We start from the raw sequence: 27,441 nt of genomic DNA on the forward strand, positions 1-27,441 counted from the left end.
CTGAGACCAGTTCAGAGTCCATTTTCAGTGCCTGTCCCAAGATATATGTTGATGGATTAATGGATTCCCTATCCAGCTGCTTGTCATTGAATGCAAAGTGTATTTTTCATCCACTCTGTGTTGACCTATGAACCCTCTTGACTAGACATTTTTTAAATGAGGGTTCTTTGATTTGGAAATACAGAAGTTAAGAGAAAATTCCATTACATTCAAAACACATTTAGTATGTACCTACTATTTGCAAGCCCAATTTGAGGGATATAAGCTATTTTCTGGGGATACAAAGCCTAAAATGAAATATATACATATATATATATATATATATAAACAAATTAATATGCTACTAGAGACCATAACACATATTTATAACTGACTTTCTCCCAGAGACTGACTCTCTCAGCTGTCTAAGCTGCTCCATCCCCAGCCCCAGCCATAAAAATCTAGAGAACACCATCCCTTGTGTCTTGTGATATCTTAACATTTCATGGTCCTCCACAGTCCTACACAACAGTACACAATTTTCTTACCCAAACCCACTTCCAGAATCCCCTTTTGTGCAACTCTAGTTTCTCACTTGGCCTCACTCTCAGTCTCATTTCCATGTAGCTCCTCTTCTGAATTAAGAATTTAGGAACTGAATAACAAGTGAGGTCCTCACTTCCTCCTAAAACAGTCCATTCTACTTCACAACAGATATCATAATTACAAATTTTCTAAATCTAACTTTCTTCAGTTTTTTTCCTTTTCTTTCACTTCAACCCTCTGGGCCAAGCAGAACAAATTAAATCCCTCTTCCAACGTTATAGTTCTTCTGTCATGAAGATACCTAACATGCCTCAGCCACATCCTGTCTTTTCTAGTCAAAATATTCCTAGTCCCTGCAGGAACTGCTTTCATTTTTTTTCCATTTTATTAGTAGTGCCTCCCACATAGTAGGTACTTAATAAATGGTTTTGTTGTTGTTGTTGTTGTTGTTGTTGTTTTTATGGGGGGGGGGGGTTGCGGGCAAATGAGGGTTAAGTGACTTGCCCAGGATCACACAGCTAGTAAGTGTCAAGTATCTGAGGCTGGATTTGAACTCAGGTCCTCCTGAATCCAAGGCCAGTGCTTTATCTGCTATGCCACCTAGCTGCCCCAATAAATGCTCTTTGAATTGAATAAAATAATCCAAGTCTTTCATCATGCTGGTTGTCTTCCTCTAGATACTGTCCAGTTTATCAATGTCCTATCTAATATATGATGCTAAGAAGACACAATGTGATCTGACCGCAACACATTTCATGAGAATTATCATCTCTCAAAATCTCCCTGGATTTTGGCTTTCATCATGAAACAAATCAGAACAGATCCTTTTGGCTAATAGTGAATATTAGCCCAATAAACCCCAAGCATCAAATCATTCTGACCCTTAGCACTCCTGATGCTTTTCTTATAATCCTGTCATGATTTTGTGTTCATCTTCTAACTTGTTCTTGCTTCCATCTACTCTGTGTCCTTTTAAAATTGAATTGCTCAGTGAGTTTCCTGTACATCAATAATGATCTCAACTGACTCCTCTTTTTCCTCCTCGTTGATTTTTTCTTTGCATCTTGAGAATCCCATTCTTCTAAGTTTCCTATGTCTTCTACACTGAATTCCCCTATAGAATTTTAAGCTGAGGACTCCTATCTATCTTTTTCTTTTTACACTTTGAAAACTGTAGCCCCAAATCTAAGCTATGTTCAGCTTTCCACTCCTTTGCTTGGACAGAGTGATCACTTTCTCACCTAGGTTCTCTTCATTTCTATTTCAGCAACCAGTTCCTCTTAGTTGGTAAAAATGAGATACAGAATAGTTTATTTTTCTACCCTTTTGAAACGCAAAATTTTCAAAACCCAAAACCCAAAACCAAAACAATTCATGAAATGGTTAGATGCCTTATGTTTGGAAGAAAGATCCAGGACATGTTTGGATAAATGGGAGCTCCCATTATCACTACATATTGTCTCTGCCGGATGTATGTCTATATCCTAATCTCCTTATCTAGTTCCTTCTTTTGCTAAATTGGCCTGGAGTATCTTCTGATTACAGTAAACTTTTGTTTCTGCCTCTGTTGATTTTCATCCAAATGCCCCATACCATGATTCTCTCATGTGGTTCCTGTATTCTCTCCTGAGTAAATCTTCTTAATATACCATGATAGTTTCCCCCAACATGGAATAGTAAGGAAAACACTTTATTTGAAATTAAATTACCTGGGTTCTAATATTTCCTCTATAATTTGCTACCTGTATAATTTCTCTAGAATTTAGTTTCTTCATCCATAAAATGAAGAGGTTGAATTTGATGATCACTATGATACTTTTTGTTTCAAAATCTATGAACCCAACCACTCTTTTAAAAAATATTATCTTCTTTCTAAATAATATAGTCCCTTTCAGTGCCATATTCCTGTAAAAATGATATCTGACCAAATCTCAGAGATACTCATGGATCACATTTGAAGCACCTAGTATTAATTCACCTTGGGTTGTTAAGTATCATTTATGCATTTTTGCATCAGCTTCTGAAGGGATTAGGTTTCATTTTTCACAAAGAACCTAAGGAGTAAATGGTAGTAGAAGTAAAAAAAAACAAAAAACAAAAACAAAAAAAAAGACATATACCACATTTCCCTATCCTCAAGTAGAATAACTCCTAAGTCATTCTGACTAGATGGCTGCTTTGACTTTTATTTAAAATTTCCACGTGAGGAAATTCCAATATCCCTTGACTACTCATTCCACCATCTCATAACCATCATTGAAAGTGTTTAATAATCGTCCACATACACTCTTCAGCTCAATGATTCCATTGTTCTTTTGTGAACTATAAGGAAAGGAACTTTACCATGAATTTCACCAGCTTCATCAGGACACTGTCTAAGCTGATGACAGCAAGCTGAGTGGCCACCAGGAATCATGGTTACAAGACAGAGAAGTGAAAGGGAAGCACATTACTGATTTCTTTTGCAAAGTCCCACATGAAAAGATCTATATCTAGAATCAAATGATTAAATGTAGTCTACATAAATATACATGTAGCATGTGCTCTGGTGCTATTCTTCCACCCTACCATTTACAGGAGCTAAAGAATCCTTAGAAGAAAAGGACTACTTTGAAAATAAAGATTCTAGGGGTAACCCCTAGAGGTTAGGGACTGTTTTTCTAGAATTATACCTCACAAATCCCCATCTGCATAGTTTTCTCCATTAGTTAAGAATTGATATCAATTAGTTAGCCAGACTTAATTAGATTTTATAAAAGGATATATGGTAAGAACATTCTTACCCAAAAGTCTCTCCCACAAAACATTAGATAGTCTGTGGAAAAAGTAGGCTCAAACTCAAAGCATGGGTAGTAAAGGGGTAGCTCAGTGCTCCTAGTTATTTGAAAATCCCCCCCTCCTTTTCTGGGGTACTCATAAAATTTGTCCTAGGCTTGGGATGGATTTCTACCAAGCTACTTTTTGAGTCAGAAAACTGTATTCCCTCAGTGCATCTAGTTTTTCCTTGGCTCTCAATAAAAATACTATTGTCAGCTATGTGCCTAGTTACTGCCAGGGCTCCAACGGGAAGTCCAAAATTCTCTGAACCTCACACATTCACAGATATCTTGGAAAGTCTTATATTTCTTCTCCTTCCTTTCCTTGGAGGCCCCCAGGATTGGTCTTTCTCTCAAGCTAAACTGGAACAGTTCACTCCTCTATAGTACCAGACACATGAATGCGAAACAGTTGCTGGTTTTATATAAAACCCCAGAGTGTGACTGAGTCTCTTTGACCAACCTGACTATTCCTTCTATCAATATCTGTACATTCCATCCAATGGCTTTCTCTTTCAAAATTTATCAAGGCCTTTTCACAGATAATCAGTCTAATCAATGAATCAATTAATAATCATTCAATAAGCACATAGTATATTTCCAACATGGGCAGCTTGGTGGAAGTCCTGAAGTCCAAAACACTAATTCCTAAGTTCAATTCCAGCCTCAGACAGATACTAGCTGTCTGACCATGGGCAAGTGACTTAACTATGTTTGCTTCAGTCCCTCATCTGTAAAATGAGCTGAAGAAGGAAATGGCAGACCACTCTAGTATCTTTGCCAAGAAAACCTTAAATGAGTCATAAATAAAGAATCTGACAAGACTCAAACTGTTGAGGGGACTTCTGACCTAGATTGGGGGGGGGGGGGGCTAGCTCACCCAAAGAATTGGAGGCTCATCATAAATAAAAAGAGATTTATTAGGAGAGAGGAATATATGTCCAGGAGAGAGAATCACTATGGAAACTCTCTCCTGAGTAAGAGAAGAGCTGGTCTTCTTGTACATTCACAAAACAAAGAAAGTAAAATAACTGGGGAAGGAATTACAAAGCAACTGAGAGGTAAATGAAAAACAACTTGGAAGGGATTTTTGAATAATGGGGTATCAGTAAGATATGCAGCATCCACCCATAGCTTGCATATCATCTTGCAGGTCTTGGTATTTTTTTTCTTTTCTTTTTTTTTAGCGAGGCAATTGGGGTTAAGTGACTTGCCCAGGGTCACACAGCTAGTAAGTGTTAAGTGTCTTAGGCCGGATTTGAACTCAGGTACTCCTGAATCCAGGGCTGGTGCTCTATCCACTGCGCCACCTAGCTGCCCTTGGTATTGTTTATCAGCTTACCAGGGTTGTGCTCAGCCACACTGCATTTCTGAGGTGGGAGGCAGAGCTTTGTTTTCCTCCCCTTGGGAAAGTTTAAAGATTCATTGGGGTTTGGGGTCAATCAGTTTCTTGGGGTCCCACTACAAAATGACAGAACAGCAACATATTTCACGCATAGTACTAAGCACTGGAGACTACACTGGAAATACTAAGAAAGGTAATCCCTATCCTAAAAGAATTCACATTATAACTGAGAAGGCAACCTTCATTGATTGATTGATTCTATAGAGACACTATTATCTGTTTAATATAGTTGTTTTAAGTATGATGGGGTGATTGATTAAATTGAGAAGCCTTAGCTTTATTTATACTCAGCATGAAACAATCAATACCTCTGGTTGATTTAATTGAGAAATCTTTGTGATTCCCTTCCTCACATGCAGTATCAATTGTTTCCTTTCAAACTTTCAACTATGCCCCTTAATTTATCTCAATGATTTTTTTCAAAAACTTGGACCTGTTGATTCGAGCCAATTTGATTCAAGGAAATTTTCTCTCCTTCTCTCTCCCTGATACCTTTTGTTTATGCCATCCAATTGTGCTCCTCCATTGCAATTATATCTTTTTCAAATTTGTCTTATATCTCCATTGTTTTGGGAAAACCCTCCTGTATATCTTATCTCATTGCCTCCTTAGATAGAGAGTTAAGTAAAGATATGTTCTTTCAGCTCATTTGCTTCTGGCAGATAAGTGCTTGAGAGTGATTCTAAGATAAAAATCTCTCAACACCTCAAAGCAAAGAAATTGAAGGTGGTTTTTAAAAGGGAGATAGACTCTTCTGCTGCTATACTTCAAAGTGCTTTTTTATGGACTTATCTGCAAATTTATGTGTCCAGATGTACTACCTTAAGTAACATCACATTCCAGAAAGGTGAGAAAACTGCTACTTTCTCAAAGAATAAAACAGATTAAGTACATACATATAGTCATGTCTTTGTACCAACTAGTATATTTAAATGATTACAAAATGACCACTTTTGACTTAAACTTCTCATTCTTTTGCTCACTTTTGGCTTAAATTTAAAAAGTGAATCAAATTAAACTTCTGAATGAGACTGAAATAATAAAATCATATAGATTTAGAGGTAGATTAGAATTTAGAAACCATTGGTTCTACCCTCATTCTTTTACAAGTGAAGAAAATTGAAACCAGAGAGATGAAGCAGTTTGTTGAAGGTTATACATAGTAAATAGCCATGTTGTTACTCTGAATCCAAATCCAGTTCTCTTTCTACTTTATCTGGCAGAGCAACCATAATTGCTTTTTCCTTTTTTGGGGGTGGGGGGTGGGGGTATGAAGCAATTGGGGGTAAGTAACTTGCCCAGGGTCAGCTAGTAAGTGTCAAGTGTCTGAGTCCGGATTTGAACTCAGGTCCTCCTGACTCCAGAGCTGGTGACCTATCCACTGTGTCCCATGACCATAATTTCTTTCACTTTACAGATACATGTAATTTGGGTAAGACTTTTTTTTTAACTTTGCTAACTTAGATAAGTGTTGCTCTTCAATCAACTAAACTTTTGTCGTTCACTAATTTCAGTTGTGTACAACTCTTTGTGACCCCATTTAGGGTTTCTTTGGCAAAGATATTGGAGTGTTTTGCCATTTCTTTCTCCAGTTTATTTTACAGATGAGGAAACTGAGGCAAACACAATTCAGTGACTTGCCTAGGGTCATACAGCTAGTGTCTGAAGCTAAATTTAAACTCAGGTGTTCCTGAATCCAGGCTAGCCTTCTCTCCACTGTACCATCTGGCTGCTCCTTCCTCCCAAATCTGGTCTTCTCCAGACTTTTTGTTTGTTTGTTTGTTAATAGTACCTTAGAAATAGGTATACTTCTCAAAGTTGCCCAAGATCCAGACCTAGAAATCTGTATTGATTCTTCCATTTCCTCATTCCCCCATATTTAATCAGGTTTCAAGATCACTTGGTTCTTTCTCCATAATATCTTTTGAATACACATCCTCATTTCCATTCCCAGTGTCACCAGTCCAGTTCAGAAGCTCATTACTTTTCACCTGGACTATTGTGGTAGTCTCATATCCATTCATTCTCTAAGCAATTATTCAGTGCCTACTATGTACTACTATTATTCTATGAAAAGATTCTTACCAGTTTCCTAGTTGGTTTCTTTGTCTTTAATGTCTCTTTTCTCCTATCTGTCCTTCATACAATTGCAAGTGTAGTTTTCCTAGTGCACAGCTTTGGTTATGTTAGTTATGGGCTCAAAAGAGAGACAGTGAAGCCTAATAGATAAAGATCTAGTCTTGGAACCAGAAAAACCTTGGTTCAAATCCAGCCTCCAGCACATGTTGTCTGAGTTACAGTGAACAAGTTTCCTAACCTCAGAGTGCTCTAGGGATCACTAAGATTATAAATTGCAGAGAAGATGCCATCTCATAGCAGTAGAAGTAGACAGACACAAGGAGTTAGTCACCTCACCTAGGAGTTCATTTTTACCCTCTATCAGTGAACTCCCAGTTCTACTCCTTATCTTTATCTGCTCAAAAACCTTTAATGGCTCCTTATTCCTACTGAATAAGGACAGTTTCCTTCACATGGCATTCAAAGGGACTGACTCTATTATCTGGTTACAACCTTGTAGCTTTTGAGAGTTTTCTACTACTGCCCCCCCACCCCACACTCACCGTTCCTGCCAAACTCAGGGCTCCCTGAATTTATGACACCCTTTTCCACTTTTCATTTGTTCATTCTATCCCCTGCACCTTGAATTCACTACCCTATTTTGTATCTCCATCTAATAGAATACTAGCCATCCTTCAAAGCCCAGTTTATATGCTACCTAAATTCCATCCCATTGATTCACCCAAAAGAAAAGAATTTCTCCTCAAATTTCTGATAGCACTGTTGTGCTGCTCCTCAATATTTAACATATTCCCTTGTGCCTTGCAATTATATTTGTTTTTGTATCTGCTGGAGATTAGGACAGTGTCTTGTATATTTAGGCAAGGGTAGGGAGGGCAGGAGAGAGAGGAACTGTACTTTCATAAATACAAGGAATTCCAGGCATGGTAACTCCCTCCATCTATGCAAATCCACAGCTCATCTCTATTTTATAGTCTTAGAGAGTTGCCTCAGGCAATGAGAAGTTAAGAGACTTTATTCATGGTCAATGCTTAATATGCATTAGAGAGAAGACTGGAACCCAAGGCTTTTTGACAAAAAGTGGACCCCTATCCACCATACCATGTTTAATAAATGTTTGCTGAATTGAATTAAGGCGGAAGGAAGGAAGGAATCATTTATTTAGCAGCTTCTATGTGCCAGGCACTTTGCTAAGCATTGTATAAATATAATCTCATTTGATCCTACAATAACTTTGGGAGGGGAGTGCCATTATGATCTCCATTTTGCAGCTGAGGAAACTGAGGCAGGCAGACATACCCAGAGTCACACAGCTTGTAAGTGTCTGAGGCCAGATTTGAATTACATCTTCCTGACTCTAGGTCAAGTGTTCCATTGAATGTGCCATTTAGGGGTGTTTACTGATTTTCCCTTCTGTTTCCAGCACTGTGGAGCAGCTAAGTGGGACAGAGCACTGGCCCTGAAGTTGGGAGGACCTAAGTTCAAATATCACTTCAGACACTTACTAGCTGTGTGACTCTAGGCAAGTCACTTAAACCCAATTGCCTTAAATATCCAGAGCCACCTATCTATCTATCTATCTATCTATCTATCTATCTATCTATCTATCTATCTATCTATCTATCTATCTATCTAGTTATCTACTGGATTCAGATGGCTCTGGAGGAGACACTAAGGTATCCTTGCACAGCCCTCCCTTATTTAATCCAATTCACTGCAAATCATGACATCACCCTGATGTCATGGTCTTCTTTGAGAATGAAGGACAAACAACAATCCAGCACTGTGCTAACAGGAGTAAAAGACAAATATTTACACAGCTCTTGCCAAAAGCAACTTGTAATATCATTGGAGAGACAAAACTAACTTTAATGTGAGTAGACCTCTTTTCCTTCCTTTTATAGAACTCACATTCAAAGACAAACATGAACATGCAGGAGCTGAGTAACAAAACATCCAGGGGGAAAAAATGACTAAAAATAACTATCAAATAGTCATCTTTTGTTTTTCCTTAAAAAAAAAAAAACAGATGATAACCAGAATGCAACATCTGTTATATTCCTGTTAATATATTTATTTTCTGCTTTGAATAAAAATATTGAATTTAATTCTGTAGATATTACCTTTTTTTTTGCTTTTTTTCTATAAATATTTAGTTTTTTATCTGGAAGTTAAATCTGCCCAATTGTATCTGACTGAAGAAGGGTTAAAACACTATGATTTAACTCAAGCAATTAAGATACAGGGCTTCATTTCTACTTCATACCCATTAAATTCTGCAGGGGCTAACAAGGGGGCTTTATGTATATATTAAAACTATAAAATGGTACTATTTGAATGCTTCCTTTCCTTCCTTCTCTTCCTTTTTCTAAAAGGCTTTATTCGGTTCTTTGAATCCTTTTACTTTGGTCACTTGTTTCTTTTAATCTCAAATAGAAAAGTCATGAGGATTGCCAAAATATTCCTATATTATTTTACCAATGTTCATTTTAGCAATGAGGCAAAAGTGTCTTTTAATTTGTGCTTTATTTATAATGCGGTAAGGATTCTTTTTCTCTTTCCTTATAGGTGTGTATGCAACATTGACTGTTCTCAAACAAACTTCAATCCCCTTTGTGCTTCTGATGGGAAATCTTATGATAACGCATGTCAAATCAAAGAAGCATCATGCCAGAAACAAGAGAAAATTGAAGTCATGTCTTTGGGTCGATGTCAAGGTAATGAATGTTTCTACCAATATTCATTTTAAAGAAATTTTCAATCTTTGAGCAGAAATAAGAAGAGAAAATAGTTTATTTTTAAGCAATTCTTACATTTCTAAAATACAATTTAGAATCATGGAGATTATCTCAATTATAGAGATTTTGAATCACATATAAATGTATGTGTATATGTATATATATGTGTATATATTATGCATCTTTTCTTATATGATGGGTACTGGATTGTCATGGTGTCATGAACACATTTATCTTTTCAATATGGCAGATGAATTTTTCCCTTAGAAATTGAATTCAATTCATATCAACAAACATTTATTATCTAAATACCATATCAGTGAAACTGGAAAAAAATCTAACCAGTTATTTCATGAAAAAGTTCTGGATTCATTATGAACTGTTTATTTGATAACATTCAAGTTAAAGTAATAATATCACAACATTTTCCATGGACTGATTCACTAAAATAATCTAAAGAACATTTTATATAAATTAAGATATAACAGAGTTCTTTACTCTTTTTTCCCCTTAAAATCCAGCAGTTTTTTTAGGTTTGATTTATAAAAACAGCACAATTACTTTCAGACATCATCACATATCTTCTTCATAGACCTGAGAAAATCCTTAAAAATTATCATCCTATAAAATTCTTTTACTTGTTTTAGTCACGTTTAAACAGAGATAGACACTAAAAGTCTATTTGGGATCATAGTTATAAAAATACCTTTATTTTAGCAAAGATATTGTCATAAGAAAAACCATACAACATAATTAATTAGTCCTCTTTTTATGCATGTTCTTTATCATAGATAATACCACCACAACTACTAAATCTGAAGATGGGCATTATGCAAGAACAGATTATGCAGGTATGTACAGCTGTTCCCATGTGATTCCTTCTATGAACATTTCTGGGAAATAAATTTCACTATTGTTCCTATATAGAGAACTTCATATGGTCAGAAGCTTATTATTCACATCTTGTACCTTTCAAGTTTTTAATAGGCAATAGTTAATTTCCATTGAAGCAAATGATACATACCCCCCACTGCCAACTTAAAACGATTGTCAAGAATGTCAGAAAGATATAATTAACTTGTTTTGACAGTAGGAATGTTGCAAATGACAAAACATTTATCAAATTAGTGGGCACCAATGGAAATTAATGCAGGTTTTGGCAGCACATTGGAATATATGCAAATGCTCTAGTATATTTTTATTTTACTTTTTTCATAAAAATCAACTGTAAAATATAGTTTTGCTCTTCCCTAGAATAAAAGGTCTAGAATAGAATTGTGTCCTGAGAAAATACTATAAATAGAATATAGCTCTCCCCTGTTGAGATCCAAAGCTAATAAGGTATGTATAATCGATTCTTTTAAAATGATAAATGTCTTTAATTTATTTACAAGGTAAAATATAATTTCTAAGTCATATAGGCTTATAAAGCATTTTAAATAAAAAATGTAAATGTTGTTTAGAAACTATTGTATTTCGTTTCAAGCAGTATCTTTCTCTAACCCACTTTGCTTAATACCCAGATTCATTTATGAATAATCTAAATGAGTGGGAATTTACTGAGATGTTCTAATTTCATAGAGCTTTGTAAAAATATGCCAAAGTATTTTTGTGAGCCTTTTGGTGGGATGGAAAATACAAAATTGACATTAATGTTTCTGTGTTATATGAGTTATGTTGTATATATACATGTGGTATAACATGGGTTCCTATTCAGTGGTAAAGCATTTACAGCTGAATTTATAGCCAACACTTATTCAAAAGATGAAGTGGAAGTTATCTTTCAGTGTAGTTGTAACCAATCATTCTTTCTGAAGGTCTATCTCTTTTAACAACCTATTTTTATAGTTATGTGTATAAGATGCATTCCCCCCCTCCAAAAAAAAAGTCAGATGCAGCAAAAGTGAAAAATTCAGCCAATCACTTATGTTTTATCTCCATGTCACCCAACCTCCCAATATTAGAAACACCCAAATGATTGAATTTTTCAATTTTCATTTGGCTGGCTGTCATCATATAGATGGCACCCTGTAATGTATTAGGGACCTAAGGTTATTGCGGTTAGCCATATAAAAAGGTTACTTCTCCATTTTTATGTATAAAAAATACTAAGCTAAATAAAAAATATCAGCCCTGAGGATTCATTAAAGATTTTTAACATAAATGTGACTTCTGATTAAGTGGATTAACCACACCCAGATACATTTGGGGAATTATTCTAGAAATGTGGGTATTCTCATAGTGCCCTACTTCTATCCAGGGAGTAACTTACTCATCAACCTAAAAAAATACTCAGCAATAACTTTTTTTTTTTCTGTGCATAATTTACTCTGACAGACTTGAAGGAACGTTTCCAAACTTCCCTTGTAGCATATAATGGTCACATAATTCTACATAATATGGTCAGTGCATGAAACACAAGAAAACTCAGATTTCAGCCTTAAGTCTTGGCAGTAAAATGAAGGAGTCTTTCAACTGATCTATTTTAAAATGCAAATATGTGTGCCATTTAATAATGCTGCACCAGCAGCAGAGGCTGTTATTATCTCAAGGCTACCACTGATTACATAACAACATTTAGTCCATTTTAGATGGGTTCTGAAATTGATTTGGATTCCAAAAGGAAATAACATACAGGTTTCAAAAACAGGATCTGTGCATTTTGATATCTGTGCTTTTACTTCAACCATATTTTTTTTCTTTTTTTTAAATCTGTACTTATGTTACTAAGCATAGTAAAAGTGAAAGAAAGCTGGCAAGATTATTCATATCTATACATATGTTTCAAGTTCCAAACCCTGTTTATCTAACAAATCTCAATGGAATTTTCTTAAGGTATAAGGCAAAACTTAAAACTATGTTTAAGTATTTGCTATTCTTAAACATTCTCATTTGAGAACACAGAGGGTAATGAGGAAAGGAAATTGAAACTATACATCTAATAATGAAACAAATGTGATTCTGGAAAATTTCCATCCTCCAATGATCACAAGGATGTGTTTACATGCCCAGTACAATGTTGATTACATAAGCTGCACCATCCACTAGCAACAATTTTCCATCTAACCAGTCAGTACAGTCTACCTATGTGATAAGTACTTGGTCAGACACATAAACGTTTTTTATTGAGCCAAAGTTCATGAATTACTTAAATGATTTGCCCCATAGTTTTAAATCCTAGATGGAGGCCTCCATCTGAACTATGTCAGCCATTCCATGTTTCTTCAGTCTTTTTAGGTATGTTTGGCTGGAGAGGAGACTATCCCAGCCTAGGGGCTGCAACTGCCATGCTGCTACACATAGCAACCACTGACCTCTCCTACCTAGGAAGGCATCTACTGGAGAAGCTTGGCTAACAATTGTGAAATAATAGCAGACATTTATGGAGTGCCTTAATGGGTTTTACATATGTTATTGTTACATACTTATCTCATTTCATCCTGATTGGCAAAGGATAATATGATTTAGTGCAAAAAGGGACCACAGAGATCATCTAGCACAACCCACTTTATTTTACAGATGCATAAATGAGTACTCATCATGCTCACATTATATTAAGAAGAAAATTGTGCATTCATATACACATACACATATACCCAGTTGTTCAGTTATTTTCAGTCATATCTGACTCTTCATGACCCCACTTGGGGTTTTATTGGCAAATATTGGAGTGGTTTTCCATTTCCCTCTCCAGCTCATTTCACAGATGAGGAAACTGAGGCAAACAGTGTTAAATGGTATGCCCAAGGCCACCAAGCTAGTAAGTGTCTGAGGCTGTGTTTGAACTCAGGAAAATGAGTTTTCCTGACTCCAGTCGCAGCACTCTTTCTACTGTGCCACCTAGCTGCCCCTATGTATTTGGGGAAAGAGCTAATAGTCTAATTTATCTAGAAGGATGTGTACATGAGTCAAACTGATATGAAATAAGGCTAGAAAATCAGGTTGAAGCCAGATTGTATCTCACAATAGAGCACAAGTTCCCTGAGGAAAAGGACTGTTTAATTTTGGACTTTGCATCTCGTGTACTGAACACGGTTCCCCTCATAAATGTTTCTTGAATTAAATTGAAGGAAATGTTAAGGAAGAGGCAACTGTAACTATGTAGGACTTGATATTAATGGAGTGAGAAGAGAATTCCAGAAACATTGGAAAATAGCTTGAGAGGAGGAATCTACCCACTGTAATAAGGGAAAGAGGGAGACTGGCCCTCCCTCTGATGGAATGAATACATTTGCTTTTCACCCATCTTCCTATTATCTAGTGATTTGATGAACTCGCCTTTATTCAAAGTCTTTGGTAGAAACTGTTGTCAATGGGGGAAGCTAGGTGGCACAGTGGATAAAGCACTGGCCCTGAATTCAGGAGGACCTGAGTTCAAATCTGACCTCAGACACTTGATATTTACTAGCTGTGTGACCCTGGGCAAGTTGTTTAAACCTCATTGCCCTGCAAAAATAAATAAATACATAAATACATAAATAAATACATAAACTGTTGTCAAGAAACAGATCATAGATCTAAAGCTGAGAAGGATCTCGATGGGGGGAGGGGCGGAGATCTTGTTCAATCTCTTCTTTTTATAGAGGAGGAAACTGAGATGTGGGACATTAAGTGGCATTCCTAGGGCCATACAGCTAGGAAGTGACAGCTGAGATTTGAACTGGAGTCTCATTACTCCAAAACTAATAGTCCTTCTACTACACCAAAGTTCTCCACTAGAGATCTCCTTGCAGGTTGACATCAATATGTAGGTCTGGTACTTGAACCCCTTCAGGATCTACTTCACTCTTCTGTCATCTAGCCCAAATGTTGTCATCTTATACAAAAGCACGTGCATGTGTTTGTTTCTGCTCACATCTCCAGTGGAATGTAAACTCCATGACTTTCATTTTTCTGTCTTCTACACTTAACACAATATCTTCCATATTGTGGGCTGTTAATAACTGTATTTGGAAATAAATTAGACTGCTGAAGTAATTTGTCCAAGGCTACTCAGATCATATCAGTTGAAATTTAAGTCCTGGTCTTTTGACTCCCTATGAGGTAGATAGGGTGAGAATAACTATTGGTTATTTCATCGATCAATGAAAACAAACAGCAAGAGAAGTGAAGTCACTTAAGAGAACAGTGTTGTCACTGTTTTGGGAGAAATAACATGTGACTATGTTCTTCTTTGAGAATTCTGGGTCTCTTTTGCCCCAAGGCATAACACTATACTAATCACTTTACAATTATTATTTCATTTGATCCTCACAAAAACTCTGGGTGGTAGGTGCTATTATTATTCACATTGCACAGATAAGGAAACTAAGCAAACAGAGGTTAAGTGACTTGCTTAGTGTTACATAGCTAATAAGTCTTAGAGGTCAGATTTGAAATCAGGTTTTCCTGACTCCAGGCTTGGCCCTCAATTCATTTCACTGACTAGCAAACACATTCTAAGAATTATGTTTCAAGCTGTTTCAATTTTTATCATTAGAAACATGTATAAATGTATTGGTAACAAAGAATTTGGAAGAACACTGGGGAAATAGCAAGAGAATTTATTATATAATATTAAAAGCCTATCAAGAGGGGCAGCTAGATGGCACAGTGGTTAAAGCACTGGCCTTGGATTGAGGAGTACCTGAGTTCAAATCCAGCCTCAGACACTTAACACTTACTAGCTGTGTGACCCTGGGCAAGTCACTTAACCCCCATTGCCCCACAAAAAAAAAAAAGCCTATCAAGAAACAAATGGATTCTTGGATGGCAGAGCATATCAATGTTTATAACAGTAATAGTAGTAGTAATAGTAGTGGTGGTAGGGGTGGTGGGGGTGGAGGTAGGGGTGGAGGTAGTAGTACTGGTTAAAAAAAAAAGTTAGCATGTATTTAACACTTTAAGGTTTGTATGTGTTATCTCATCAGTTCCTTACAATACCCTTTTGAAGAGGGTGTTATTATTATCCCTACTTTACAAATAAGGAAACTAAACTGTTTTAACTAAGGTTAAGTGACTTGCCTAAGGTGACACAGTTAGTAAGTGTCTGAGGCAGAGTTCCAACTGAAGTGTTCCTGATGCCAATCCAGTACTCTATCTACTATAACTAGAAAAGCAAACTAACACAGACTTTATAGAGTGCTTCCATAAATGTTAATGCCTCATCAAGATCCCTGGGGTTTTTTGTTTGTTTGTTGTTTTAAACATTCTAAAGGACTTAGCACAAAGAAAAAAAAACTGATCTTGAAGCCAGGAAAACCTGGGTTCAAGTCCCACCTGACATGTACTGGCTAAGTGACCCTTGGCAAGTCTCTTAATTTCATAATGCTCTGGGAAAATCTCTAAGAGTATAGCTTAAAGAGAAGAGATTACATTTGAAGAGGTGGTAGACAGAAGTTACCTCACCTGGGAACTACCTATTTCCCCATACCAATGAACTCACAAGTCTAGTCTGTATCTTTATCTGCTCAAAAACCTTTGATGATTCCTAGTCTCCTAAGGAATAAAGTATATAGATAGAATCCCTCTCCTGAAATTTAAGGTACTCCCTCATCTGATTCCAACCTTATACCTTTTTGGGGGGGGGGGCAATGAGTGTTAAGTGACTTGCCCAAGGTCACACAGCTAGTAAGGTCAAGTGTCTGAGGCTGGATTTGAATTCAGGTCCTCCTGAATCCAGGGCCAGTGCTTTATCCACTTTGCCACTTAGCTGCCCCTCCAACCTTATACTTTTTGAGACTTCCACTAATGCCTACCACATGTTCAATGTTCTTGCTAAATTCATGGGTCTTTGGACTTCTCCCACCTCTTCCCACATCTTTGAATTTGCTCATTCTTTCCCCTGTGCCTTGGACTCCATTCCCCATCTCCATCTAAAAGGAAAAAGAGGAACATACAGTTCTTCTTGTCTTTCCTGTGGCATAAAGAGCATTGGACCTAGAGGTTGGAGATCTGGGTAAGCATCCTCAGAATCACAAGCTTTTGGATTCCCAGTTTTCTCAACTATAAAATGTAGGTAACAATAAATATAGCACATACCTCACTTGGTTGTTTTGAACAAAGTATTTCCTAATACTTTTAAAAACATCAAGTATGGGGCAGCTAGGTGGCACAGTGGATAGAGCACCAGCCTTGGATTCAGGAGGACTTGGATTCAAATCTGGCCTCAGACCCTTGACACTTACTAGCTGTATGACCCTGGGCAAGTCACTTAACCCCAATTGCCTCACCAAAAAAAAAAAAATTTAATTAAATTTAAAAAAAACCCATGAAGTATTATGGCTACCTTTAGTCTTTCAAATAGTCATGCCCTCACCTACAGAAAAATAGGAGAATCTATTGGAAATTTGAAAATGAAGAGAAGATATGAAATTTTAGGAAGTGGTGATCCTTTCATGTTAAAAAAAAACTAGAAGAGGTATAAATTGTTCTTAATAAGAACAAAATGAAAGTAATAAACTGTCATTAAGCTTCAAATCTCCTTTTCCTAAGATGGGAAAAATATGGAGGGTGAGTGACAGGTGATATTAAAGATATATAATAATACCTTCTGAATTCTTATGTGCTTTGTGTTTGTCTGTATTGAAGATAGGAGGCCAATATTCATAATAACCCCCGTACCTGTGCATATATAGAACAGTTGTAGTCAGCAGCCAGAACTTAAGAATTTGCCAGATAATCATTACCTACTTTATGTCATGTCTGCATCTAAATTTCTTGAAAGCAGCCTCTTTAATGAGATCTAAGGTCTCCATGTGTCTTTCATTAGGAACTTTGACACTTTCCTTAGAGCCAGAGTGTTCCCATCAAATATGTTAAATGTGGCTATTTAATTGTGTTTTATATTCTCTAATATTTGGCCTTAGATTGAGTACTATTTCTTCATCCACAGCTAGGGAGACAAGTTTGGCAAAAGAATATTCTTCAAAGCTTATAGACTCTAATATTGGGATTATCCCTCCCAGAGTTTTAAAATAGCATATAGTACTACTGGAATTTGAGCCCTTTTCATTGGACAAACACCTTTTCCCCCAGGCTTTTAAAAGAATAAGACAAGAGGGCCCAACCACATTATTTCCCATCATCTGTGCCATCAGGACACATTTAATGACCACATTTGGTAATTGTATTTCTTTGCCTTTCTGGCTAAAAATCTGACTCATTGTGCTTCAAAAAATTAGGATATGTGTGTGTAATATATATATATATACACATACATACATACTTGGAGTTTTATATGTGTGTGTGTGTGTGTGTTTGTATGTGTGTGTGTATAATCCATAGTATGGTAGGTTTAAAGAATGCATAGATTATTCTTATTTGTGTGTCCAGGACTGAAAAGGTAGTCTTCCTTTTCTTCATTTGTTCTGAATATACAAGGTGAGCATTACCAGTACCTGGCACATACTAGGTACTAGATAAAATGCTTATTTCCTTCTCTTCTCTCCCCTTACAACACATAAAATCCAGACTCCTTAGCATGCAGTACAAGGCCCTCTCTAATTTGGCTCCAATCTCCCACTGCAGCTATTTCTTCTCTACTCATCCACCACACTCTAGCAAGAGTCCTGTGAACACGTATTATTCTTCAGTGCTGTTCACCCCCACTTACCCCCTACCCCATTTCTACCAACCAGGATTATGCCCATTAATTTAATACCAAGCTAAAATGCCTCATTGTCCATAAATCTTTCCCTAATCATCTCCACCACCTTGGCCAAACATGATGTTTCCCAATTCTAAAATCCTATAGCATCAGCTGCACTGCCTTGTGTGGAACCTACCACATACTGCCTGGCATTATAATTATCTGTGTACTCAATTAAGATCCCCTCCTAAATTGTGGATTCTTTGAAAACAGATAGAATAGGAATAGTGACTGAACCTGTCATTGTCTTACATAAAGGGAAGAACTAGGTGAGGAAACTCCCTCTACTAATTCAGGTGAATACCAATTTATAGTTAAGGGAACTATAAGGCAGTTGACCCAGAGAATAGAACTCTGGGCCCAGAGTCAGAAAGACCTGAGTTCAAATCAAGCCTAAGACACTTACAAACTGTATGACCCTGGAGAAGTCACTTCACCTTTGTCTACTTCAGTTTCCTCAACTCTAAAAAGGGAATAATAACAGCACCTACCTCACAGGATTGTTGTGAAGATCAAATGAAATATTTGTAAAGCACTTAGCATAGTGCCTACCACATAGTAGGTGCTATATAAGAACTTATTCCTTTCCCTCCCCCCACTCCCAAATTAGATTTAAACAGAACACTAAGAGATTAAGTGACTTGCCTAGAGTCATATGGCCATTATGTTTCAGTGGCAGAATTTGAACCCAGGTCTTCCTGATTTTGGAACCAGTTTTCTTGCCACTCAAGCATGTTGCCTCTCTTGAGGATAAATAATATCTCTTTTAGCCACTATGATGACAAGCAGAGAACTAGGAACATAATAAATGCTAAATAAACATTTGTGGAATGGATAATGAACCTCTGAGATAAATCTTTATGGACATAATAAGCACAAAAAGTCTCATTATTGAAACTATTTAATATTTTGCTAGGATCTTATGATGGGTTCTACTCATTACATCCCTTATGAAAATAATTTTAGGATATTTCCCTCTATATCAGCTACATGTTCCCATAGTGTTAAAGTTGGAGTCAGAGTGACTAAGACCTATGCATATTAGCTGTGTGACCCTAGGCAAATCACTTAAGCTCTGTGTGCCCCAGTTTCCTCATTTGTAAAATGAGCATGCAGATATGGTAAATGTAAAGCAGCACACTGATAAATGTTTATAGTTATTCTTTACTGAATTTGCAGTGCCTCATTCCACAAGCTCTTCATGTAAGTTTGGAATTGCAGTCAGTGGCCTTTGTAGGAAGTGTTTTATGTCAGCTTATGTCAACTTTCAAGACAAGAATCCCTAAAATGCAGTAACTAATTGTCAGAGTGGATAGACCACTGGTTCAAGAAGACTTAAGCTCAAATCCTGCCTCAGACATTTACTAGCCATATGACACTGGGCGAGTTATTTAACCTCTCTCAGCCTCAAGTTTCTCATCTGTGAAATGGACTATTAATAGCAGCTTCATCATGGGGGTGTTGAGGATCCAATGCAGTAACAGATGTAAAGCTCTTTGCAAATGCCAACACACAATTTTTATTTATTCTTATCATTTATTGTTGTTTTCCCTTCCATCCCAAAAAAGCTGTTGTTGTTGCTCTCATCATTTGTCCTTTGTTCTTAAAGAGGACCATGGGGCGAAGTCATGACTTACAGTGAATTGGATTTAATTGAGGGAGGCTCTGCAATGTCACCAGCCTCACTCGCTCCTTTAGAGCCATCTGGATCCTGTGAAAATTTATATATCAGGAAGACTGGAGGGGCAGCTAGATGATGCAGTGGATAAAGCACAGGCCCTGGCTTCAGAAGGACCTGAGTTCAAATTCAGCCTCAGATACTTGACACTAGCTGTGTGACCCTGGGCAAGTCACAACCCTCATTGCCCTGCAAAAAAAAAAAAAGGAATAGTTCATGAAGAAGATAATAGCTTGTAGAATGAGGGTTACCATCTACATCAAATAAATAAATAAATAGGCAAGCAAACAAATAGACTATCCCAGACTTTTATACGGTAAGAGTTGCCTTAAATATTACCCACTGACAGTAAGTTAATATATCAGATTTCCTTAAGATTTTGAGGGGTGGAATGATGTCATCATTCAAGTAATCCCCTTCTAGAATTTATATTAGAGCTCCATAAAATTAATAAAGCTAACTATAGGCCCTATACCAGGTCCATTTTCCCTGCTCCCTTAAACTCCTATCCTTGTCTTATTTTCTCCATAATATCACGGAGCCAAGAATTTGTAATACTATCTTACATTAGTGACTAGAGATAAATACAAGGATAGTATCTGCAATATAGGTGAAGGTTTTGGAGAGTAGAACTAGTCTTGGGCACATATAGATAGTCCAAGAACAAAACAAAACATTGTTGCCATTTATTGCCCCAGTGCCTGGATTCATTATGCATCATTTCTGCATGTTTCAACATTTGAAATGGCATTCTCGGAAGTAAATGAGGCCCCTTTAATCATCACTTCTGCACTTCACCATCTTACCATTCTATAAGTTTATGGTAACAGGATGTTACCTCCTTGGCTCCAAAGCTAAAATGGGTTTGGAGTTAGAGGGAATTCAGCTAAACTAGATATATAAATGCTGTTGATATTAGTTGCATATTTACCATATGTCTATTCTCCCTTTTTATAGGGCAAATATTCAAGAGAGTGATATATATATATATATATATATATATATATATATGCACACATATATGTACATATACTATCATACTTAGACAAAAGGAATTATAACATTTTCCCCAAAGCCAAATAATCAGTTGTTTAAAGTATAAAGCATCAATCCAAACTTCAAGAACTACATGCAAGTTTGAAATTCAGTAGTCTAAGCACTAGGCAACACATTTAGTTTTCCTCGAATCACAAATCGATGTTAAAAAGTATTTATATAAATGTTATGTAGTTGTTTTATTAATAGAATTTCATTTAAATTTTTTTCAAATTAATAATAGAATTTCAGTAGTTTAGTGAAAGTGATATCACTCAGCAGAGCTCGCTAATCATTATCTCAGCCCTTCAAATTGCATTATTTGCTTGGTCTTTCAAATTGTGTTCTTTATACTCCACAATGTGAATGTGAGGAAGTAAACCATTCATAATTTGTGTGTGTGTGTGTGTGTGAGAGAGAGAGAGAGAGAGACAGAGAGAGAGAGAGAGAGAGAGACAGAGAGACAGAGAGACAGAGAGAGAGAGACAAAGACAATTGGGGTTAAGTGACTTGCCCAGGGTCACACAGCTAGTAAGTGTCAAGGGTCTGAGGCTGGATTTGAACTCAGATCCTCCTGACTCCAGGGCCAGTGCTCTATGCACTGTACCACCTAGCTGCCCCAATTAATAATTTTAAAAATGCATTTTGATTAACTATTTCATGGTTATACAAATATAACACATGCAATGTGTTATTTGTATGTTATATGTATGTGAAGCTATTTGCTTCATTTCATGTAAGGCTACTATGGAGTAGTGAAAAGACCTCTGGAATCAAAATTCAGATACTAGTCCTTACTCTATAATTAACTAATTGTTGGACTTTGGGCAAATCACTTCCCCTCTCTGGATCTCAGTTCTCTCATGTGAAAAATGAAAAGGGAGAAGTAGATATTGACCTTCACATTCTTTCCTAGTTCTAGCTTCCTGTGACTATTCCATGGTATTTCCAATTGTAAGTTTTGGCTTTCAGGCACTATTCAGTCAATATACATGCATAATACAAATCTTGAGATATGACACCAAATCAGAGAACTACTCCCTAAAATCAATGAGATTATGAGTACGTAACACGAAGGAAACCAAAAAGAAAGAAAGAAAAAGTGTTCTGTGTGTTCACATCTGCATATGCATAGTAAAATAGCTTCTATCATGAATCTAGAAGGGACTCCAAACACCCTCTAGTCCAATGCCCTCATTTGCCAGAGGATGGAACCAAAGCACTGATTTACCCAAGGTCACATGGGTTTAAAAGTATCAGAGATAGGGGGCAGCTAGGTAGCACAGTGGATAAAGCACAGGCCCTGGATTCAGGAGTACCTGAGTTCAAATCTGGCCTCAGACACTTGATACTTACTAGCTGTGTGACCCTGGGCAAGTCACTTAACCCCCCATTGCCCTGCAAAAAAAAAAAGTATCAGAGATGAGATTTGAACCCAGAGGAAGTGCTCTTTTCCATTGTACCATACCAATCTCAGCCCAATTTCATCCCTAGAAATCATAGCCTCTCACTCCTGTAGGCATGTTGCTTCACTGACAGCAGGTATTACATACTTAAAGATGGAGGGCAGAATTGAGAATAGCCCCTGGCTTTCACAGGCTTGACTGAAGTAGAGAAATAAATGACATGCCTTTAATTTCAATAGGAGTCATCCTGCTTCTTGGTGCAGTGTCAGCTTTCCCATACTGTTTCCCATTGAACCAGGGAACACGAGTCCTGCAGTTTCCAAAGTATTGAATTTTCCTAGTACTTTGATATTGTTCCATTTTGCTAATGAAGACATGCCGCAACTGTATGAACCCATATTATTAGATGCATTAAAAATTCAACCAATGCATCTACTTGGCTGTTTGAGACTTGAGAAAAATGTATTACGCTGATGATATTCTGAGGTTCTGCTTGCAAATCTATTTCTTCCATATAAAACTAAATCTCCCAGAGAAACAACATCCATTTCTCTTTATTAATTGTATCTTGTCCTTTCTGCTTACTCATTTGGAAGACTCTTGAACTTTGAGTCTGAGCTCAAAAATAATCTGGAAAAAATCTAAATTGTGAAGGAAATTTCAGGCAGGGTAGCTTCTAAGAGCCACTGCCCATGAAAACACTCACTGATACAGCTTTGAACTCAGACTTGCAAATTGGGTAGGTCTTCATTGAAGCTGCAAGTGAGGATTTTTTTTTTCTGCATCAAGGAAAGACTCAGTACAAATTGAAGAAAATCAGTCTGAAATTTAGTAATGCCCTATAGAATGTAGTTAGCTTATTTAAAAGATCTGCTCAATATTATTTTGTGGGTATTTTTTAGTTTTTTTTAATGTTGTTATTTTAGAATTTGCTCATTCTCAAGTTATAAGTACACAGGAATCAAATTAAAAGATAAATGCCTCTGAAACCAGGAATACTCACTCAATCCTGGACTTCTAAGTCCTTCTGTATTATAAAACCTGCTCTAAGTGTGTGTGTTCATACATGTGTGTGTAAGTAGAAACAATCACACACTTATCTTCTAAAAGCTCATTCCATCCTATGTGTGTGTGTGTATATATGTGTGTGTGTGTGTATCTGTGTATATGCATAGAAATATGCATATTTGCATTACATAAATATGTACACATATTTATGTATTATTTTTGGTCAACACGTTTGGCCTGGTTCCCTGCACTATTTCCTCCTGCCTATGCCATAAGAGACCCTATGGTATCATTATTGGTGTGAAAGCCTCTAATGACAAAAGTGTAAACCAAATGTGTTTCTTAATTATACCAACATAGACTTGGAATGGGGGATCCTGTGGAGAATTGTTATGACAAGCATTATCAATTTTTGATAGTGTTATACAATATTACTTTAAAATACATTTCAGGCTGATAAAAAAAATCCCCATTGCTTTTCATCTCTCTCTCTCTCTCCTTTCCATTTTCTGTATGCTATATAGAAGAATGCCCCCACCCAAGAGTATTTCATTTAAACATTCATTTAATAGTAGAAACAAATGTCTGTCTGACTGGGAAAAATGATTAAATAAAAGTCATTTTTAAAGAATGAGTCACAAAGCAAGACTCCATTTGTCCTCCAAAGATTAAATATTCAGGAAATATTATTGGAAAATAATCTTTATAAAAACAATTTGCATTTTTAGACAAACAGACATTCAGAACTCACTTCCACAGATTGATCGTGTATATACTTCAACAACTATTTAATAAATCTTGTACTAGTTATTTTCCCCCCTATTGACTAAGGAGCTGAAATATCTGCATTAGGAAAGGTAGAAACGTTCACCTCTAAACATGAGGTAGCTTACAAGTTTAGGATATTTTTAAAAGAAACAATGGATCAATAAGAGGCACTCTTCTATAGTGAATAAAAGGATGGTCTCATTGTCAGAAAGACCTGAGTTCAAGTCTATCCCTGACAAATCATGGCTATGGGACCCTGGGCAAGTCACAGCCTCTCAATGACCCAAGCAATGATCTAAAATTCAAAGTTTCAAAAAAGAAAGAAAGAAAAGAAAAAAAGGGGGGGGGAAGGCAGCTAGGCGGCATAGTGGATAGAGCACTGGCCCTGGATTCAGGAGGACCTGAGTTCAAATCCAACCTCAGAAACTTGACACTTACTAGCTGTGTGACCCTGGGCAAGTCACTTAACCCCAATTGCCTCATCCAAAAAAAAAAAAAAAGTAAAATTCAAAGTTTCAGACAAGTTGCCAATCTGCATTAGTAGAAGGCACTTCCACCACAATATTCCTCCACAGAAATGAAATCAGAGGTTCACATATTCTCCCTCTCCCTTCCAAAAAGCAATAGCAATAGTAATGCTACTGTTAACAGTGATAGAATATTAATAGCTATACAGATGTCATCATAAAGTTAATTCTCATTCATACTTGTTAGAAGTTGCTGTAGCACACTAATTTCTGCCATCCATCATATAGCTTTGCTTAATCATTAAATAATATGTACCTAAGTACTAAAACTAAATTTTATATTATCTTAATCAAAACATAGTAGGGAAGTCAACCCACACTGGAAAATAATCACTTGATCCATTCATTCCAAAGCAAAGTGAAATGATTTTGAGATCTCCCGTGCTTTGGGGTTATCTACAAAGGAGGTGACAAATACACAGTCTACTTGTTACATCCTGCAACACTCTTGAATGCCCCTGAACCAGATTAAAATGTCATTTGGAAATATTTAACAAAATAATTAAAAACACAATAAAACATTGTTAATATCATATTTTAAAACTAAGTCAATATAAGGATAGATTGAATGGATGAAATTTCCCCTTTTCTATTTATTTGATTGTGCTACCATTGATCTACAACGCTAAAATTTTTTGGATTAGTGGGAATAAGCATATTCATCATATGATCATGTTTATATTTGTAAATATCCTTGTTTGTTTAAATCTGTGAAATAAGAGGCAATCAGGTAGAGTGGAATGAAATTGAGATGTTTGTTTCAGTCTTCATCTGAAACTATGCTAGGCAAGCTATTTACCTTCATTGGCCTTGATTTTACTCATTTGTAAAATAAAGAGGTTGGGCTAAATGATGTTCTAAGGTCCCTTCTATGACTGTATAATAATATTGGAAACTCCTGAAGGGAAAGAAGTTCTCATTTTTCATCTTTCTATCCCTAAGACCTAGCAACAAATGATGCTCACAAGTACCTAATAAATTAGTTAAAGAGAACTTCAATTCAGAAAGAGAAGCTAATAGTATTCCTTTCTCTACCTGGAAATGAAGCCTGGCTTTCTAAGACTACATGGGGTTTGATTACATTTGTGAATGTAGGGATACAGAACCATGTCAAATTCCTTCCATGAACAAGTAGGGGACAAAAGCCCCAAATTGATATGCATTGGCCTATGCCAGTTTACTAGAAGAAAGTTGTCTTTCCAAACCCACTATCCCTAACCTGTGATTCCATGAAGGGCTATTCCTTTGGGGGAGAGGTTCCCTATAAAAGTATGTGGTATTGTCATTGAGAAAGTTGAGCTGAAGGCTAAAATATATAGAGTCCTCAAAACCAAGTGAGATAGCATTTTGATTTGGATATCTTCAGGCAATTTAAGGAACTGGAGAAGGCCGGTAGCCAAAGTAATATCATGAAATCTGTTCTATATTTCAAGCACGCATTTCACCTAACTTATGTTCTTGCTTTGTTCATATTCAAAGTTATTTGAAATTTTTAATTCATATTTGCTGCTTGTTGTAAATTTGGTGAAAATTGTTCAATAAAATAATGTCTGTATACAAGATGTTAATGGTGTCCATACATACACACACACACACACACACACACACACACACACACACACATATCCCAATACATGCTGGAACATGGGGTAGATAGAGCTGGAGAGAGCATTTCAGTGTTGTTCTCTGTTTTTTGAGTACTTATCTAGTTGATGGAAGTATATTCAAGGAGCAATTTGTTAAATTGTTTTAAGGAGTTTCTATGGCAATCCAAATACAGCAGCTTTTAAGGATAAAAAAAAGTGGTTTATTTTATTGAAGCTTTAGCTTCAGAGTTCAAGGATTTCAAGAAAAACTACAAGTCTGAGGTAAAGTAGAAAATTGAAGGATAGCCTTTAACTGAGATATTAACACCCAACTAAATTGAACCTCATTCTTTATAGAGTAAAATAAATGCTGGAAAGAATTGTGCCATGCCTTTCCAGAGTACCTGGTCATAGGCATTATGAAGGCAGAGGAAGGCAAGGCATTTTGGTCTTATACCTAAATGACCCAGTTGATTGAGCACTGAACCTACATTCAGAAAGACCTGAGTTCAAATATTACTACATTTACTAGGTACCAGAATGTTAGGCAGGTCACTTAGTCTCTGTCTGCCTCAGTTCCCTCACTGTAAAATCGAGATGATAATACCTCCCAGGGTTGTGAGGAACAAATGAGATAATATATTTAAAGCACTTGGTAAACCTTAAAGCATTCTATAAATGCTAGCTATTATTATTATTTCACAGAGAAACAGTTGTTGGATCTATAACAAGGATCTGTTATAAGGAAATTCCATTTTAAAAGACAGCATGAAAAAATATTAGTAAAGACAACATGTATGCTGGGAAATGATAAACGAGCAAGACTTTGCTAAAGTAATTACTTTAGTATTGAAACAAATGAGTAACTTCACAACAACATTATCTTCGGTCTTTGGTTATACAAGTACATATTCATATTGTGTACAACTATTTTCTTTTTTCTATTAAAAAATCCCAGAAGTGGAGAAATATAATGGCATTTTTAGCTGCATTTGAGGAAAGTTTCAGAAATGTTTAGTGTTCAAAGTGAAAGTCATATGGCTGAAAGCTCAGAAAATAATATTTCATGATAGTTATGTTTTTTTTCAGGATATAAGTAATATATTTTAAAAAGCATCATTCTGATGTAGACATATAAAGATTTCAAAATAGAGCTTGAATTGCATGCACTCTGTATATAGTTCATGTTGTTTATATGCTTGAGGCTACTTAATATTTGTGCATTTTTAAATGCCTGACAA

The 27,441-nt window shown here is 36.3% G+C and overlaps 1 protein-coding gene across 1 annotated transcript in view; it reads left to right on the forward strand.

Moving 5' to 3' along the window:
• Positions 1-27,441, forward strand: part of TMEFF2 (transmembrane protein with EGF like and two follistatin like domains 2) — a 310,630-nt gene that overhangs the window by 235,246 nt on the left and 47,943 nt on the right. The window contains exons 6-7 of the mRNA XM_043997782.1: positions 9,394-9,542; positions 10,355-10,414. Coding sequence (XP_043853717.1) covers positions 9,394-9,542; positions 10,355-10,414 — 209 coding nt within the window. The remainder of the gene's footprint in view (positions 1-9,393; positions 9,543-10,354; positions 10,415-27,441) is intronic.

The sequence above is a fragment of the Dromiciops gliroides genome, chromosome 3 (genome assembly GCF_019393635.1).
Source record: "Dromiciops gliroides isolate mDroGli1 chromosome 3, mDroGli1.pri, whole genome shotgun sequence".
Taxonomy (NCBI): Eukaryota; Metazoa; Chordata; class Mammalia; order Microbiotheria; family Microbiotheriidae; genus Dromiciops; species Dromiciops gliroides.